This window comes from Pezoporus flaviventris, unplaced genomic scaffold, assembly GCF_033815535.1.
Source record: "Pezoporus flaviventris isolate CSIRO_AGI_PZ_B2104156 unplaced genomic scaffold, CSIRO_AGI_Pfla_v1 ptg000057l, whole genome shotgun sequence".
Classification (NCBI taxonomy): Eukaryota; Metazoa; Chordata; class Aves; order Psittaciformes; family Psittacidae; genus Pezoporus; species Pezoporus flaviventris.
The window spans coordinates 5914180-5934241 of record NW_026892605.1 but is presented as its reverse complement, the minus strand read 5'-3'; the positions used below and the strand labels follow the sequence as shown (position 1 = coordinate 5934241).

The 20062-nt window shown below is 42.4% G+C and overlaps 1 protein-coding gene across 1 annotated transcript; it reads right to left on the bottom strand.

Moving 5' to 3' along the window:
• Window positions 1–2449: 2449 nt before the first annotated feature.
• Window positions 2450–5153, bottom strand: RPL37 (ribosomal protein L37). The gene is made up of 4 exons (XM_061469466.1): window positions 5047–5153; window positions 4214–4349; window positions 3872–3956; window positions 2450–2561 (listed from the first exon to the last, which is right to left on the bottom strand). Exons 1-4 carry the CDS (start codon window positions 5047–5049, stop codon window positions 2492–2494), a joined length of 294 nt encoding a protein of 97 aa, XP_061325450.1. The 5' UTR covers window positions 5050–5153; the 3' UTR covers window positions 2450–2491.
• Between the last annotated feature and the right edge of the window lie 14909 nt (window positions 5154–20062).

The window sequence follows — 20062 nt, the reverse complement described above, 5'->3', positions numbered from 1 at the left end:
TTCTCCTTCTTGGTAGCTGGTGCAGTGCTGTGTTTTGATTTTTGGCCTGGGAACAGAGCTGGTAACAATGAAGTTTTGGTTTGGCCAAGGACTTTGTGAGTCTCATGCTCTGCCAGGGAAGAGGGGAAGCCAGGAGGAAGCAGAGACAGGACACCTGACCCAAACTGACCAAAGAGGTATTCCATACCACAGCACGTCATGCCCAGGATGAAACTGAGAGTTACCCGGAAGGGCTGGGGGACTGCGGGGTTGGAGGAGGTATCGGTTGGTGCTTGGTCGGTCTGAGGTGGGGTGAGTTATTGGTTGGGTGGTGGTGAGGTGTCACATTCTCTTCCCTTGTTATTTCCTTTATTGTTATTATTATTGGTGGTAGCAGTAGTGATTTGTGTTATACCTACCTTAGTTATTAAACTGTTCTTATCTCAACCTGTGGGAGTTGCATTTGTTTTGATTCTCCTCTCCGTCCCTCCGGGAGTAGGGGGAGGGAAAGAAGGGGGGGGAGTGAGTGAATGAGTTGCTTGCCTGGGTTTAAACTACAACACAGTCCAGCTTTCAACATTTAAGAAAACACTATGAAAACTGAAGGGCTTCAGAATCTATATCCAGTAAAGATTTCAGTCCAGCTATGACCGATACATGAGCTACCTGAGCTCTTCTGAAGAGGTCTAAAACAAACTCAAGTTAACTGATTTCCTGCCCATCACCAAGAATTTTTTAACAGTTCAAAGTGCAGTGGCTGTCAAATTTGGTGTTGTCCTGGGTTCAGATGTAGCAGGCATTTTTCTTTCTTAGTAGCCGGTGCAGTGCTGTTTTTACTTTAATCTGAGAACAACGCTGGTAACACGTCAATGTTTTTAGCTGTTGCTAAGTAATGCTTACTCTGATCAAGGACTTTTAGTCTCATGTTCTGCTAGTGAGGAGGGGCATGGGAAGCCAGGAGGTAGCAGAGACAGGACACCTGACCCAAGCTAGCCAAAGGGACATTCCATAACACAGCACATCAAGCCCAGTATATAAACTGGGGGGGGGAAGTTATCTCGAAGGCCCAGATTGCTGCTCAGGGCAGCAACTTCTTGTCATAGGTAAAATTCCACCTGAAACAGTCTGTTAAATTCTCAGCTTTCAGTCACCTTGGTATGCATTACATAAATGCTTGTTTTTCAGCAAGATTTATGCTGAAGAGCTAGTTAAGTAGCAGCAGTGAACAGCTAAGCATTGGCTCTTGCAGTATTGTACCATGTGAGTCATTGTCCAGAACAAAACCCCATTACGGAAAGATTATGCAAGACTTTGCAAAACAAAGGCTTTCATTCCCACCCACAGCCAGAATACCTGCTGTAGCACTGCCCAACAAGCCTTTAGAGCCTTGCTGACCTGTTTTAAGATGCTTTGATGCACTTTGTTGTTAGAGATTAACAAAGACACATTTACCTTTACTACCTCCTACACATACATGTTGCCCTGGTGGTATTGAGGTACCTGGTGTACCACCAAAACCCACACTTCAGATGCACTTCTGAGCCCTGGATGTATACGGATGTAGTACATGAAGTGTATTTTAACAGCTTCACCACCACCTGCACTCTCAGAAGGACCAGTTGAAAGCAGAGTGCATAGTGTGTTTGCTACATGTAACCAGAGCAGCAGGGAAAAGACCTTTGTTTAGAAACAGCCCAAGTAGGTAAAGCATTCAAAAGCATTAACTGTACTTAATTCAAAAATGCAATAAAGTACTGCCAGGTGCACTCCAATTTCACACCTGGCTGCAAGTTGCATGAGGCACCAGTCCATCAGTCTGGAAATCCCCCAGGGGACTTGCTTCTGGATCATGCTACCTACCTTTTACTGTCTACACCCAGCATAGTTAACACAGATCACTTTGTGCATCAGCTTATCTCACCGACCTCCCCAGACCATCTTGGCACCTTCTGTCCAAACTACAGCAGATCTTCAACCCCTTTGTGTTGGGCAGTATGTGTGCTCCAGACTTGGGAGTTTCTTTTTTGCCCGACTCAATGACCCACTGAACAATACTTTTGCAGGCCTTCCAGCCCCATGCTGTGAAAAAAAGGCCAAGACTGGAAGTGCCTCATTAACTACTGCCTCCTACAACAGCAGGCAGTCATTATTCAAGTTAGTCTCTTCAAGATAAAATTCTGACTCTCCATGCCAGAGCACAATGAAACTTGGGAAGCAAGCAAGGCAACTCCATGGGGCCAATACTCCATTTCTCTCCCAGCTGAGTTCTTTTGAGTAACACATACAAGCCTTTTTTAATTTCAGCACAGAGATAACAGTTCTTTTCAACACAGAGGTACTATCAAATGAGAAGTGAAAAGACTGTTTTTAGTAAATCACTTCAATGCATACCATCAAGAAACACCATGCGTAAATAAATGCATTTTCAGGAATCCTACATTTCACTAAGTAAAACATAGAAGGTGACAGATTTTCTGTCTAAGACCATTTATTTTAACAAACAGATGAGTCTTTATGATGAACTGGAGGCCGCAACAGCTGCTCTCTTGGGCTTCGGGGTGGTTCCCTCACGGAATCCATTCCTACAAACAGAAATATGGTTACATTTTGAAAGGATAATTCCCCCTCCAAGTTATTTTCTTACAAGCAATATTTTGTATCAAGTTCACCAGCTTTTTTCAGGGATGCACTGAAATCACTGTGGAATTCCTATGTTCACTTTTAGTAAGAAACACCTTATTAATAAGTGTTTGGAATAAGCAATACATTATTCACTCCTTTCTGCTGAGGTAAACCTGATTTCTTCAAATAGCAAGATTTCAGTACCCGAGTGAATACTGCAAGACTGCATCAGATACAGCACACCTGCTGAAAGCACACCTCACTTCATGCTCCTACTAAGCAATTCAACAAAATATTTCATGTTTGTTAAGTACAAGCAAACTTCTTACTGGAATACTCTATTTCTGCAACCAGACATTAGGACAGACATGACAAAAAGAAGCCTCAGCCCTAAGCTCTGTTTTGGATTTGACATTTCTATGTCACCAATGCCCAGTGGAATGCAGGCTACAGCTGTACACTGCAACGTGCTTTCCGGCTGCTGCTGTGCAAGTCTAGGCTCACCAGCACAGACAAAATGATCTCCCAACTACACCCATGTCTCGGGCTTAAGACGACTCCTACTTTCCCCTCCTAAAGCCAGTCAACATTTTCACAACAAGACTCTTGAACTGGTATTTTTCACCCAGCTTTCTGAAGTATTAGGCCAGAAGCTATAGGCCTCAGTTTTAGAACATGGAGGTCATACAAAAGAATTTCTCAGCGAGTTTAACAGTACAGTATCTATCTCTACCATTACCTCAAAAGTACAACTCAAAGCTTTGTAACAAGTTTCAGAAACCTGTAAATCAGAGCCTGATACTTTACTTCCTTGCTAACTTGAAATAAGAGAGTAACTACTGAAGTTATTTCAGTCCTGAACTTTTTTTGTGGGCGAAAGAGAATTGGAACGCATTTCTGACTTGTGTTTTAGGAAACCTCCACACTTCAGTGTAACCAGCATACTGTCTCACAAACAGAGGTAATACTACATAAAATATGTATGTTAAAATGTGGTAATTTAAAAACAATAATCTGTGTTCTGTAGTATCTACACTTAATAAAAACATAAGAGCTTATTATACAGTATGCCTTAACAGGGATTGAGTATTTTATCCTCAAAGGAATATGGAGTCAATTATATAAAGCATCATTTATTTCATGATATATTAAAGAATATATGATATCAAATATGCTAAGTAAATAAAAAAACTTTTATTGATGAGTTTTATCATTAAGTGGTATTTATGCAGGATTTCACACCATGCCAGGTTGTAATAAAACATTATACCTGAACCGACGGTAGACCTTCTTCAGGTGCCTCATGCGACCAGTACCAGTGGTGTTGCGTCTTTTAGCCTTTGCACTCCAGTTATCTAAAACATACAAGCTACTGTCACTCTTTTGCATCAATTCATTAAGTTGCACATTACATTTGTATAACACAATTATCCTTATCTGTCAGAAAAAAAAGAGTAACTATAAAGTCGATTTCTGTGCAGTAATACTGCACATTAGCTAAAATATAGGTAATCAGAATTAGTTTAATAAACTCCAAACCCTGCAGGATGACACAGTATTCCTCCTTGATCAGAGACTACTGAAGAAGCCAAGTAAAAGCGTTGTTACTTACACTTTCTCTTACGCTTAGCAGGGTAACCACATTTTCCACAGGTAGATTTCTGCAGATGGTATGCCTTAGACCCACATCGGCGACACAAGGTGTGAGTCTTATTTCGCCGCTTACCGAATGACGATGTACCCTTCGTCTGGAAAGCATTTAAAGACACAGCATGTTGGGAATACCACCAGCAGTTACAGATCATGCATCTAGACAAGCAAGCTCTTCAAAAGACCAGAGCCCAATAATCACATCAGCAGCACACTGAACTCTGAAGCACCAGCTCAGTTTCGCCTATAGGTTGCCTCCATTTCTAGAGATCACTTCCTTATGCCTCCCGCCGCCATTCATTATGGCCTCCCCTCCGCCGCCCATACTCTGAAGTAACACTGAGTTGTCATCCCCAGCTGCCTTCCTGGCACCCCCAAGCTCATCACTAATGAACAATAAGCTGCTTTTTGCTGTAAGAACGATTTGCCTCCCGCAGACCCGCCGCACACTCACAAGGTCTGCCCACAGAACCTCCTCTTGCTGTGGTACCGCGCAGCAGGCACCCCCAGACTCCGCAGGAGACCACAGTGGCGCCCGGGCGGCTGCAGGGCCCCGCCACGGCCCTCCCACGCGAATGCGCCGCCCCGCGCCCCAGAAGCGGTGGCAGCGCGGTCCGCTGCTGGGCTCTCACGTCCCGGCTCCGCCAAACCTGCCCCGCCTCAACGCCCCGCCGCCAAACGCGGCCGCAGCAAAGCGTAAGCGCGCCCCGAACATCACAGAACTCCCGCAGCCCCGCGAGGCCCCACACGAAGGCGATGGCGGCGGATACTCAGCGCCCGCGCCCCAACACTCACCATCTTGCCTGGCCACCAGCACCAAAGAGACCAAGCCCCTCCTCGCTTCCGCTAAAGCCCTATTACTGCTTCCGGAGGCGGGACAGTTGCGCGCGGCTGTGCCAGTGCTACGGCGGCTTGGCTGTGGGCGGGCTTCGTCTTCTCCCTGCCCGCTCCGCCCTGGCTTGGCCTGATGGCAGGGGCTGATCCTCATCACCGTCCCTGAAGGCCCTAGTGTCGCAGTGAGACCTGGGCGGTCCAGGCAAGAAAGCTCGGTTGCGGTGTGCCGAAGCCGTGGGCCTCGTAGTAGTAGCTGGGAGGTGTCTGTGAATATATATCTGCCTGGTAAAGAGAAGGTCAAATACACCCAAGCTGCCATACCGGCACATCATTTTTAAGTAATGCTGCTGCTCTGCCCCTGGTGCCGATCAGACGTGCCTGGTGCTCTGCTTCATTCTGCAGAGTACTGGCCCTGCTTACACCTTCAGAGAAAATAATTTTAGTAAATGAAATTCAGGGGCAGAGCGTTTTTGGCTCTAATAATACAGGATTTCAAAGTAAGCTGTCTCAAATCAGCAGGGACCATGAGGGAAAGCTGATAGAGCTGGGTCTGTTCAGCCTGGAGAAGAGAAGGCGCAGGAGACACCTTTTTTGTGGCATTTCAGTTCTTAGGCCTGTGAGGAAGATGTGTTATAAAAATCTAGCTGATCTGTTTTAATTGATTTTTATTATAATTAGTATCAAGAGACAATAAGCAAGCAGCTCCAGGTACGCCGGGGAGTCTCCGCTCTGCCCAAGACTCACACCGGGAACTTCTGGGGATAGTCTCTTATACTTTTTGGTTTCCCGGGCTTCTTGGGTTCCAGCCAATCCTGTTGTCTTCTTTTCCTGGGCTTCTTGGGTTCCAGCCAGTCCTGTTGTCTTCTTTTCCCAGGCTTCTCCACCTGTTGTTGCGGTCTTGTCTCTGGGTGAACAAATATTATCCCTATCACAAATCTGACTGCCGTCTTAGCCCCCATAAATTCCTCTCCTTATGTGTTTATTTGTTCAGCGTACAGATTTCACAACGTCCTGTAACAGGACATATCTCTAAGTTACCTACCCCCCCCCCCCCCCTTTCCTAAGAACATTCAGGCAATTTAAACAGTGAACAAAACATTTCATTGCACAATACTGCGGTTGACCCAGGGGAATTATTCCCTTGTTTCTTCTTCCTCCTCACTGTGGTATTGACAGTGACACTTATCATACCCTTTGCACATAGCACAATGATCACAAGGGATTCCATCTCCACACAAAGTGTGCAATGATCACTAGGACCCCTGAGTTGCTGACCTGAGTCACTCTGATATAACTCACAGATGCAAGGCTTTTTAGCAGAGCCTGTTACATTAGTATGAGGGATAATGGTTTTAAACTAAAAAGAGGAGAGATTCAAGCATGATATGAAGAAAAAATTCCTTATATTGAGGGTGGCGCAATACTGGCACAGGTTGCCCAGGAGGTGGTGAATGCACCATCCCTGGAGACACTCCAGGCCAGGCTGGATGTGTTTCTGGGCAACCAGATGTAGTTGAAGATGTTCCTGCTCATTGCAGGGGGGTTGGACCAGATGGTCTTTGAAGATCCTTTCAACCCAAACTATTCTGTGATTCTACAAAAAATAGGCAGTCTTCCTGCACTCTCTGCTTGTCCATGTCCCCCCAGGCTCCCCATGTGCATTGAAGTCTGCCTGCAGTCGAAAGCATCACAGTAATGAAAAGTCTGGATCTATTCAGATTCACCTGTCTCCTGTCACATGCCAGTCTATTGTGCATCATCAGCAGACTGACAATCTAGATGCAATTTTATCTTAGAAGAGTTCGTTTGGGGGAAAATAACACATACAGAGAGAAATTGAAGAAATCTGTTTTGGTTTTTTTTGAAGAATGTTGAAGATACATTTTCTTTTAATCACAAGTTAAACACCAAATTCAAAAATTGGTGATAAATTTATTTAATCCTTGATTATAGAATTAATCTTTTCTAACAGCTCTTGGTAAACATATATATTTGTCTGACATGCTAGATCTCACTCCTCACTCCTACTTCCAGTTTACTGACCAAAAATGCAGTTATTCCAAAATGTAGCTGTCCGGGCCTGCCACAGGCCATAAAAGTGTGGGGGACCCTGCCACAATGAACAGTGGGTAGTTGAAGCCCTGTAATGCGGTGCTTATTGTCCAGAATAAAGGATCCTCCCATTGCACAAGCCGCAGAGCAGTGAAACTGTGTCCAGCTGTTGCATTTCCAGTCCTGGACAAAGCAGCCTTATACAGTTGTCTCAGTGTTAATTTATCCTCACTTATTTCCTGGGCGTGGAATCCCACTGCCTTTATATGCTGGGAGGCTTTTCTCCTCTGCTAGGGTTGAAGGATGGGACAAAAAGCCATTTTGACTGTAGCACCATTGTTTCCAGACACATGAAAGTGTGGCCCAGGCCGTTCCCTCAGTGGTTTTGTTTTGGTTGGTGATTTCTATCCCAGAAATGACACTGAAAGCAGAGGTCTTTGCTCATACTCATTTTAACAATTTACCTATCCATCAATTTAGTCCATTCATGGTCCCACTGTAGTTAAAGGAGAGGGATAAATGTTTCCAAAGGGTAAATCACCTCTAAATTAGGTGTCTAAAGTAGGCTGGAAAAATCACATCTGGGAGGAACCCTTCTCCTTCCACTAATTCTAACAGGAGCCTAGACAGAGCCCTTAGGCTAGGCACATAGGTGGCTGAAGTTAGTTAAAATGAGTTTTGCCCTGATTGACTGAATGAAAATATTATTATAGCAATTTGGTCTTTTTTGCCAAAAATCAGAAGAGAAAACTCAATGCCTATGAATGAAATGCCATACAGAAAAAAAAAAAAATAATCCCAATTAACTACAACAGTATGAATACATTCTACAGGCTGTACTGGAGTCATGTATCTCCCAGCAACTTTGCTGTGTGTCATTTAACTAGTGCTTTCTTTCTTTCTTGTTAGATCTCAGAAATCTGGAAGATCCTGTGAAGACACTGGACAGATGCCATGGCAACAGCTTCCAAAGGAAGTGTGTTGGTTTGGCTGTGTGAAAGGATATGCTGCCAGAGGAATTATTCTTGTCCTCTGTGGGATAAAAATAATCCTATTCATTTACATGTCTTCAAACCAGTTAGGAAAGAAGAGTATTTTGTGTTTTCATGCAGTTGTCTTCAGTGTTAAGGAACACTGCATACTTTTAGTGTAGAAGATGGGCAGAACTGTGGCTGACCCAGTACCATCGCAGAAGCTCTTAGTCCCCATGCAGTTCATGGGTGAGGACAGAGTTCATTGCCCATAGTGAAATCCAGAATGCTCAAAACCCACAGACTCATTTCCTGGCACCACTGAATGCACCAGCCTAAATAAAATCATGGAACGGTACTTAAAGATCATCCAGTTCCAGTCCCTTGCCACAGGCATGGACACCTTCCACTTGACAAGGTTGCTCAAAGCACCATCCAACCTGGCCTTAAAACACTTCAGAGATGGGGCAGCCACAGCTTCTCTGGGCAACCTGTTCCAGTGTCTCACCACACTCACAGGGGAGAACTTCTTCCTAATAACCAATCAAAATCTCCTCTGTTTCAGTTTAAAGCACTTCCCCCTTTTCCTGTTTATGTACAGTGAGAATAGAATTTGCCATGGTGATAACAGTGTCTGGCCTGATGAGCAACATCACTTGGAAAAAACAGAGTTTGTATAAGCAATACATTCCTTACTAGCTACCTTAAACTTGGAAGGAGAGCTAAAGGACTGATAAAAGGAGAACACCTGCACTGGAAGGTGACCAAAACAAGTATGAGAAAATAAGCAGACAACAATAAATGGCAGTAGGTGGGTGAAAGGCAAAGGTGGCAGGGGGAAATTGTGACCACTGACTCAATTTAGCATCATTGCTGATTTTTTACCTGTTGCTAAGTAGCGCTTCCTCTGATCAAGGACTTTTCAGTCTCATGCTCTGCCAGTGAGGAGGAGCACAAGAAGCTGGGAGGAAGCAGAGACAGGACGCCTGACCCAAACTAGCCAAAGGGGTATTCCATACCACAGCATGTCATGCCCAGTATATAAACTGGGAGGAATTGGGTGGAAGGGGATGATCACACCTCAGGGTGGGGTGGGAATTGGTCAGTGCGTGGTGAGCAACTGCATTGGGTTTCCTGAATTTTATTCCTCTTCCTCTCTTTTTCCTATTATTTCTAATATTGTTATTATATTTTACTTTGTTTAAATTATGAAACTGTTCATCTCTCAACCTGCAGGTTTTACCTTGTTCCGATTCTCCTCCCCATCCCACTGAGGACTGGGGGGAGCAACCGGCTGTGTGGTAGTTACTTGCTGGCTGGCTTAAACCAGGACTCTCAGCCTGTCTTCACAGGTCACAAGGGTGCAGTACAGCCATGCAGTCCCTGATGTGACCTTGTGGGATTTGCTCCAAAAGAGAGAAGTTGTACTGGTTCTGCAAAACCTGAACACTGTTGAAAAGACTTGTGTGTGGCGAATGGAAGCCTGACATCCAAGCAAGTTCTGTCTGATGTCATCATATGCTTTCACATTATTTGTGCTCATATGTAGCGCCCTTTGCACAAGCAGGGATGACCTCAGAGGACAGGAGTAGTGAAGATTCAAGCTTCATACACAGAAGAAGCCAGTGAGTGTTTGATACCAATTATCTTCAGAGGTGCAAACAAGCTGAAGTCTTTATTTCAAAACATCATCTTAGATCAGAGGTATGCCTTTCACTGTCCTCTTGATGTTGATCACTTTGACCTAGGTGGATAAAGAACTGTCTGGATGGCCAGATGCAAAGAGTTGTGGTCAATGGCTCAATGTCCAGCTGGAGACCAGTAATGAGTTGTGTCCCTTAGGGATCAGTGTTGGGACCAGTCTTGTTCAACATCTTTATCAGTGACATGGACAGTGGGATTGAGTGCACCCTCAGCAAGTTTGCCAATGACACCAAGCTGTGTGGTTCGGTTGATACGCTGGAGGGAAGGAATGCCATCCAGAGGGACCTTGACATGCTTGTGAGGTGGGCTCATGCCCACTTAGGAAGTTTAACCATGCCAAGTGCAAGGTCCTACACCTGTGTTGGAGCAATCCCAGGCACAGCTACAGGTTGGGCAAAGAAGAGATTTAGAGCAGCCCTGTGGAGAAAGACTTCGGGGTGTTGGTCGAGGAGAAACTTTACATGAGCCGGCTTCAGTGTGCGCTCGCAGCCCAGAAAGCCAACCGTATCCTGGGCTGCATCAAAAGGAGCGTGACCAGCAGGTCGAAGGAGGTGATCCTGCTCCTCTACTCCGCTCTTGTGAGACCTCACCTGGAGTATTGTGTGCAGTTCTGGTGTCCTCAGCATAAAAAGGACATGGAACTGTTGGAACAAGTCCAGAGGAGGGCCACGAGGATGTTCAGGGGACTGGAGCAGCTCCCGTATGAAGATAGGCTGAGAAAGTTGGGACTGTTCAGCCTGGAGAAGAGAAGGCTGCGTGAAGACCTCATAGCAGCCTTGCAGTATCTGAAGGGGGCTATAGGGATGCTGGGGAGAGACTCTTCACTGGGGACTGTAGTGATAGGACAAGGAGTAACGGGTTCAGACTTAAACAGGGGAAGTTTAGATTGAATATAAGGAGGAAATTCTTTCCTGTTAGGGTGGTGAGGCACTGGAATGGGTTGCTCAGGGAGGTTGTGAATGCTTCATCCCTGGCAGTGTTCAAGACCAGGTCCCACGAGGCCTTGCGTTATATGTTTTAATGTGAGGTGTCCCTGCCTGTGGCAGGGTGGTTAGAACTAGATGATCTTAAGGTCCTTTCCAACCCTAACTATTCTATGATTCTATGATTCTGTGACACCGTCTCATGAAGGCTCCAGGAGAACTGAGGTATTCAGGGGCAACATTTTCATGAGGTTTAGTTTGGATGCTTTTTTGTCTGGATATCATCTTGATTTAGAATCATAGAATCGTTAGGGTTGGAAAGGACCTTAAGATCATCTAGTTCCAACCCCCCTGCCGTGGACAGGGACACCTTACGCTAAATCATATCACCCAAGGCCTCGTTTGCAGAGGTAGACACCTTGGCTGAAAATGGTGGGGAAGAAACTACACTGAATATCTGTTGCCAAACAGCTACAAGAAACATAACTTCATTTGTACAGTATCCAGATTCTTCAGTTTGATCATGTGTGAATTTGAGCCAGAAACTTTGGTCACCACCAGATGACAGTATAGCTCAACTAAACATTTTTCTCCTAAACAACTCAGTACAAACTCTCTAAACAGTAGCTGTAAATTAGGTAAATAAGTTGAAAACAACATTATCTGTATAGTTCTTACATCTCTATGACAATAATAGATGATATGAGCAAACAGCAATGCTTATGAAAAAGGCTGTTGCATCCTGCTAAGGAACAAGTAAATGTAGTACAAAAAGCTTTCATTTGTTTAAGATGAAAATGGATAGAAAGTTAAAACAGCTGTCACGAAATTATGACACTGATTGTTAAAATGTAGTGGAAATGATTTAAAAAAAAAACAAAAACAAAACTCTTTGTATAACAAAGCTTATACAGTGTGTATAAAATGCATTTGATACTGTTGCCTCCTGTCTCTAGTCCTGAATGGGAAGGGAAGAGCCCCTTTATTACAACTGTGTATTCTTTCAAGGCTTTCAGACTCTTTCATAAAACCAGCACAAACTATGACCCTTCACGCAGCATGCAGAATTCGATGCCAGAGTTTAATAATCAATTATTCAAATTAATACTAAAGAAAGTCTCCAAGTGTTTTTCTCAGTATTGAATTAGAAATTTTCCCAGTTATCATTTCAATTTATGACAGCATGAGCATGTTCATACTGATGATCATATAAATAGCTCTTCTACAGTGCTCATGAGCAGTGCTCCTATCGGTAAGTTACATTCAAAGAGCAATTTTTCACTACTGCTTCACACTGAGCAGAGACCAGATAGTAGTCTTCATAACATGGGCAAATGCTCGGAGGGTGGTATTAATACATGGCAGATAACAGTTGAATGAATGACTACCAGCACAAGCAAGCGCTCCCCACTCATTTCTTTACCTGACTTTAACCTTTACATTAGAACAGTTGGAGAGGTGGGGATCCTGTGCCCTTCCCCACCAGAAACCCCACAAAAATCTCTGTTTCTCCATCTAGCTAGGGGAACAGGGACAGCATACCTCTGCAGAAGAGGTATGCTTGTTACACAGTGCAACAGCATAAATGAGAATTTTAAAATTTTCCTGGGTTTTTGATTTGTTTTTTTAAATGCTTAAACATAGGTACATCACAAGGTTGTTGTGTGTTGTTGCATCAAAGCAGTAAGTCTCAGAGGGGATTTCATTGGCTAGCCTCAGGCTTGCAGAGGTAGTTGTATGGCAGTTTAAGCTGAGCACCAGAGGGGGTGCATAGGAGAAAGCTACAAGTTCCTTTACAAAGTGGCAGCCATTTTCTTCTCAGTTGTGTAACAACTAGATACTCTTGTGCTGCTAGTATTATTTTGATAAAGCAACCTATATTCATCTTTTGTTTTATACTGTTGTCTTAAATATTTGTTGTATTATTTATACACAAATATATGCATATACAAGCCTAGAACAAAATTTTCACTGGACATGCACAAAAAGAATTTAATAGAATCACAGAATTATGGACTGCTTTGGGTTAGAAGGGACCTTAAAGCTCATCTAGTTCCAATACCCTGCCATGGGCAGAGACACCTTCCACTAGACCAGGTTGCTCAACATTTTTTGTCAGCCCCTTTAAGTACTGGAAGCTGCTCTCAGGTCTTTCCCAAGCCTTCTTCAAGCTGAACAAGCCAAGCTCTCTCAGCCTGTCTCCATAGCAGAGGTGCTCCAGCCCTCTGATCATCTCTGTGCCCTCCTCTGGACTCAGTCCAACACACCCACATCCTTCTTACATTGGGACATCCTTCCTATGTTGGGCCACCACATTTCAGCCACCACATCTGGGAATTGTAGTCTGTATTATGGAAAGACCCAGCTTCTAAGCACACTTAGCAGTATTAGCAGTATTTTCTTCCCTTTTTTTGTTTAACTAGAAAATTTATTAAAAGTTTGTCTAATTCACAGCTATACGCAGCTTTTGGCTAAGCCCAGACATTATTGCTGGAATTTGCTAACTTGAAAGCCAAGTGTCTAAACAGAACTTACAATGTCAACTCTTTTATAATTCAGAATGTTCTGGTATGAATGATACATGGGCATACTTTTTCTAAAAGAAACAGAATTTCAACTGTCTGGAAAAAAAACACCTAACAACCTTTCTTGCAGAAATGTTGAAGTAAAAGTCTGCCAGAAGCTCAGGAAAGGAAGCCACCTTAAATTTAAAGTTAGATTCAAACAGTTGGCTATCTTTCCCTCTCAGTTTTCTCACTTTTTATGCGGAATTAATCAGTTGCCTAGATATATCTCTGTCATCATGTTCCCTCCATGTGCTACTCAGCTGTGCTTTAACTGCATATGTGAATGATTTTATCTTTAGTAAAAGCATGTGAATGATCTTACTTCTCACTAGCCATTCCTTAGAAAACGATTTGGTGTTCTCCTCCCAGAATACTTCTGGGTAGCTGAGAAACACACATGCATGGTTTATAGTGCTTTCTGTCTCCAAAGGTAAGCAGATAGTTCAGTTTTACAAGACACATGCAGGTTTGGCACCTGTTGGTGTTAAAAGCACTGGTACAGAATGTACATGGTACGTGGTACATGGTGTGTTATTAAGTACCATGTACATATATGTTGCAATTCAAAGTATCCAATAATGTAAATAAATACAAAGCTGTGTACAAAACATGCATGAGCTAAATATAAGATGTCTGATTTTCTTTCAGAATATGCATTTACTTCTCACAAATATTTGTTGTTCATACATTTCAAGTTTTCCTTTGGCTTAACATTCAGGGGAAAAAATACAGATGCCTGTAGTAAAGTGGGAGGTAAGAAGAGAAAACATTGAGGAAAATTGGGGCATTCAGGATTAATCTGAATAAAATAAGCCCAATACGTTATTTGTTATTTATTTACTTCATCTCACATCTCACTTCAGGCATCTCAAATAGTTTATTTTGGGACTATCACGAATGGCTGCTTTCCCTGGTCACTCTCTCTCTTCTCTAGAAATAAAAATAAAAGCCCGCTTTAAAGTAGAAAAACCTGTCGCTTGCACAGCGCGCTTTATCCTGTATGGTATTGTGGGGTTTACCTTTAGTATTTGTGATAGATGTGAGACACTACCTCTAAGAAAAAGAAGGCTTTACAGTGGACTGAAGTAGGCAAATGCAAGTTCCATATATATTAAAGATAAAGCCTGTTTCCCCAAGAAAAATAAATTCACCTTCCTTCATCAAAATCACTGATGCATTTCATTATTTTCACCAGCTGATAACCTTCCCCAAGTACAAATGCTTTGCTAACAAAGGTCAGCTCAACTCTGCTGTTACAAATGTTATCTTCTGTTTATTCTGGAATATGTTTTCCCTGTATCAGGCATTTTCAGCTTTGCATTTACTGGAACTGAGGCATACTGGCTCCATCAGGGAATTCCCCTAACACCCATGTACAATTTCCCTCTTACACTATTTCACTTTAATAAAAATAGAGGACAAAACAGTACTTGGCCTTGATAGTGTGTGCCAAGAGAACACAGAAAAGAAATGGAGCCTTTTGATTTTTTGTCTTATCCCAACATGGAGCTCACAATCGTGTGGCCACAAGACTTAGGTTATACTGCCACATGCATCGCAGCCAGTCTTCTGGAGGCAAAGGCTGTCCACCAGCCGTCAGGGCACAGTGAGGTGCTGTTATTGGTCTGCCTGCCAAGGCAGCAGGTAGACAGAAAAGTTTTAAAAAATGCCTGGTTAAGTAGCTCCCATTATTATGATTGGAGCTACACATTGGCACCTTTCTGTCTCTGAAAGTCTGCCTTTGGATGGAGCAGGGCAAGCTCCTCTTTGTCAGCACTTATGCAGATGGTGGAGATCTTGCCAGTATTTACAGTTTTAAATTTAGTTTATCATGTTAGTCAGTACTTGTTAATTAATTAGATAAATTATAGGTGTTTTTCATTTGTGCTTGAACATCTGGTAGGGAGAGATGTAGCCTAAAAAATGACTGCTTGAGAAGAAAAAAATACCTGAGGGTACATTGTACTGTAAAAAGGTCACAAAACTGTGACAAGTCCAAGCCTACTTATTCTGTCTTACTGTGGTTTAAAAGCAGAATAAAATCTTGTAACCTTCAAAGCAACTATATTGGTAATTGACTTTTTCTGCTGAGTCTTTCAAACATTTTACAAGTTTGTTATTAACTTCAGTCAAAACTGATCACCGGCTTTTCTCAATGTACCTTTCTCATGGCTGATACATTTTTTTATGTGGCTGTATTTCCCTGGCCTAACTTCATTACTGCCTCAGAAGACATAATGTATAGTCACCAATAAACAGGCAGAAGTGTGCACCACTCTTGCCATGACCCTGTGCTTCAGTGATGCTTCTTTGAACTGAACCACAAGTACAGAGGAAAGCCAGAATAACACAGCCTTTCCTTCTCTGAGGGAATGTCTCCTTCATGGGTTGACCACCGGAGGAGGAGAAAAAAGATGTGTAATTGTTAAACACTTCTATTATATACCTCCCACAGTATAGAGGTGGTGACCACAATGAGAACACAAGCCAGATCAGTTTCATGATCAATGATTCTATCGTATTACAAGTCATTACCATAAAGTACAATGAAAAAAGAACCTTAGCCCAAGGCCCCCAGCCAATAAACGCTAACACAGCAAATACCGGCTGTAAGTAAGATACAACATGGTGAAATTGTGAAATCAAGAGCAACAACTTTGAGAGCAAATAAATCAGCATTGTGATAAGTGACTATTTACCCAAAACAATAAATGCTTATCACAAATACGATTAGATGCACTCTGATCAGATCTGTCGTTATCTCAACCCTTCGTGCCCCACATTGGATGCCAAAAAGAACTGTCGTGGTTTAAACCCAGTCAGCCATGCAGTCTCTTTCTCACCTCCCCCCCCCCCCCCTTCTCCCTCCCACTCCCAGAGGGATGGGGAGTAGAATCGAAAGAATATAACTCCCACGGATTGAGATAAGAACAGTCCAGTAACTAAGGTAACACAAATCACTACTGCTACCGCCAATAATAATAATGATAAGGGAAGTAACAAGGGAAGAGAATACCACCGCTCACCACCCACCGACCGATACCCAGCCCGACCCAAGCAGAGATCTGGTCCTTCCGGGTAACTGCCCCCAGTTTCTATGCTGGGCATGATGTGCTGTGGTGTGGAGTACCTCTTTGGCTAGTTTGGATCAAGTGTCCTGTCTCTGCTTCCTCCCAGCTTCCCCTCCTCCCTGGCAGAGCGTAAGACTCAGAAAGTCCTTAGTCAGAGTAAACATTACTGAGCAGCAACTAAAAACATTGGTGTTATCAGTGTTGTTCCCAGGCTGAAAGTCAAAAGCACAGCACTGCACTAGCTACTAAGGAGAAAAATGACTGACACTGCTGAACCCAGGACAATGGCTCATAAATGTTAGAAGAAATAACAAACGTTGCGCGCGCCTAAGTTTCTCTGGAGCTCAGGTGAATCTCTGTGATTACAACGTTATTACTGGGATGTGTTTTCATTTATTGCAGTGTGATGGTTGTATTCATAGCCAGACCAGATTAAGAGGGGACAAAAGTCAATGCTATGTCATTTCCGTTTCTACACAATGCTCGGCATCTCCGTTGTCTCCGTGCAAGTTTGCAAAAGCTTACTTTATTTGTTAAACTTTGGTTCCAGCTGGAAGGTGTCTAGAAAAGCTCATTCCAGAAAGTGTCACAGTAGCAGTTAGGGTTAGTTACTGAATTCTTGAGTAAGCTGACAAAATTTTTAATGGACTTCAGATTGTCCTAAAAATGTTGTAGTTCAAAAAGACATCCTAAGAAGATCTGTTTCTTTGAAGTCCTACCTTAATTTTCTTCCTTAACTCTCCTTTTAGGATAGGAATCCTTGTTCTGCTTAATGAATCTCTTTTTTTGTTGTTTTTTTTTTGTTTGGTTGGTTGGTTTTTAGGTTTTAATTTCAAGATACTTGGACATTTTCAGAGGGAGATTGATGGACTTTAATGAACAATTTTTGTTCAAAGTTTGCTGCTTGGAACATTTTAGATTTCCAAGTAGTTACAATAATAATTCTAAAATATATGATGCACATATATTACTGATTCAGAAAGAATCAGAAATATAAAAGCATGGGCAAGGTTGCTAATGGATGATGTTTGACGTTCTATTCACTCTAAAAGAACAATCATAAAGAGATGGTATTTTGAAAAGCACCAAGACATCAAGCTTAAAGAGAAATTCTGGATCAGTAACTCAAGATAACTGCTGTCTCTGGCAGTCATATAAAGCTGTTTATGAGTTTATTAAACTATAAAGTAGATTAGTAGTTGATATAGAAAAGTACAAGATAAAATACATAAAAATTTATTTCATTGGATACATGTGAAAAATTGACTTTGTCTGACCGTGAGGGTTAATTGCTTGCAAAGGGGCCTGCAGTCGTCCAAATGATTTCATTTCTGATGCATCCCTTTAAAAACTATGTGGGGTTTTGTGTCACTATTAACACAAATGCAGTAATACTTCCACTTCAGACTGTTTCATGTGACTTTTCAGTGTTTAAAGTTGATTTAATTCACCTGTTTTATGTATGTGTGAGCCTCTCTGTTGCTGGACAGCAATGTGAGAGCATATGGATCTATTGTAGATACTCTGTTCTTGCACATAGCTGGCAGGTGATCTCTCAGAAGAGCTTGTGCAGAAGCCCTGACCCCTGTGAGCTCTCTGGGTATGATTTTCAAGGAGTACCTGACTGATGAAGGTCATTGGAAATCTCACTCATATTTACTATCCATACTTCCATTGCAATTATCTTCAAAGACAGATTGTCTTAGCAGTTTTTTTCATGCTGAAAGTGGGATGTCTCAGGGAGGCAAGTATCAGTAATGGTAGAAATGAAAAATACGTATTCAGCTTCTATCACAACCTAAACCAGGTCTGTCAGGCAGCTGATCAGTAGCTAGGATAGTGAACTGTGAATTTTGATGCCACAATTCTGTCCAGAAGAGTGAGCAGGGGTGCTCTAAATCTGCTGCTGTAGGATGAGCAGCAACCAGAAGGGTTTGTGCAAGGTGGTGATTCATTGGCATTTGAGGAGATGCAGTGGCTGGCTGCATCTGCAAGCGGAGGTGTTTCCTGCTGCCCTCCCTCCTCTCACGCTTCCCGCTTCTTTTCTCTCCTCTCTCTCCTCCATGGTTGTATGTTTTTAACCTTTTCCTGGGTCTGTTGCCCACTAGACCTTCCTGAGAGATGATCTAACTCATTAAACCAGCACAAAACCACAAGATTTTTTGCTAAAGTTATTTTCTGTCATTGTAATAAATTAAACTGGCTCGCAGAGAGGACCAAATTGTGCCAAACACAGAACCCAGATGTGCAGAAGGAACACATTGTGGGGACTGGAAATGAAAGCAGGAGAAAATGTGGAAAAAGCAGAATAGTAACTCACCATTTTGTGCAGTTTCAAGCTGCTGAATTTGTTCACCTTGTCTTGTGTCCTAAGATCAGAACCTAATCCTGAAGAACAGTAATTATTTGTTTGCCCACAGTTGTGTGCACACAGGCCGAAATGTCTGTGCTCTAGACAAGTCTGATTTATTACATATATACTACTAAAGCTCTGTGAATTTTGAATTAAAATAACATGAGCTCTTTTCTTCCAACTCAGTTCATTCAAAACTGAACTCTCACAGCCCTTTTTGTATAGTTTCTGCAGCATATGGATTCTAGTATCTAAGGCAGAATCCTTCTACAAGGTCCCCTGAGAGAGAATCATTTGCATTACAGTTAGCACAGCAGTAATCCTATCTGACATATTTCATAGAGACACATCCCGAGGCATTGTCATTAATCCTTGAAATGTGACAAATACATTAAAAGTAAAATAGGCAATTAAAATGCTTAAAAAAAAAAAAAAGTGAGATGTCATTAGCAAACAGAAACAAATCCAGAAACTCTCCAAGTCAGTTTCACAATTTAAAACCATAATGACAAGATGTTCTTTCTCTACTCAGTTGTCACTGGATCCTTGGCATTTGCAGCAGTCACAGAGCACAGGCTGTTTTTAATGCCTTAATACATAATGAAGACACAAGACTATTTAAAGCTTCGTAAACTATAGAGTAACCTTAGCATCAATCCTATAAAAGGCTGGAAGTCTACAGGGAAATATTGCTGATATAATTATATTCTGGCTGACCTTAGTGTGAAGTAGAATTTGGACAATACCATTTCATGCTGTCTCCAGACTAGGCAGGATATCATTAGCCCAGCAAGTGAAGCATTGCATTAATCATTCTTGTGCTAGAATTATCATTTGGTGCAAGACCAGAAATGCCTTGCCTTATGGCTAACGCTTTGTGTCTGTCAAACTGCTCCTCTTTTATCCCCCTAAACCATTGGTTTTAAGCCTGAAGGCAGTTTATTTCTAAGTAAAGCATAGAAATGTTTAGCAAAAAACTTAAAGTTGCTATGATAAAACACATTTTTAATGGCAAAATGGATAGTAAATTGTTGCTATTTTCACTAACAGTAAGGGAAAATGAGCCCTGTCTTTCCTATAAGCTACACTCTGTACCTCAGTACCATGCAGTCAGCTCTTTCTATCAGGCCTTTTCTTATAATTTATGTTATTGTAGAAGTGCATATCAGTCAGACTGGGTTTGTGCTAGGTGCTCCATAGTCTCTCATCACGAAATTGCAGTGTAAGTAGATTATCATAGAATCATAGAATAGTTAGGGTTGGAAAGGACCTTAAGATCATCTAGTTCCAACCCCCCTGCCATGGGCAGGGACACCTCACACTAAACCATATCACC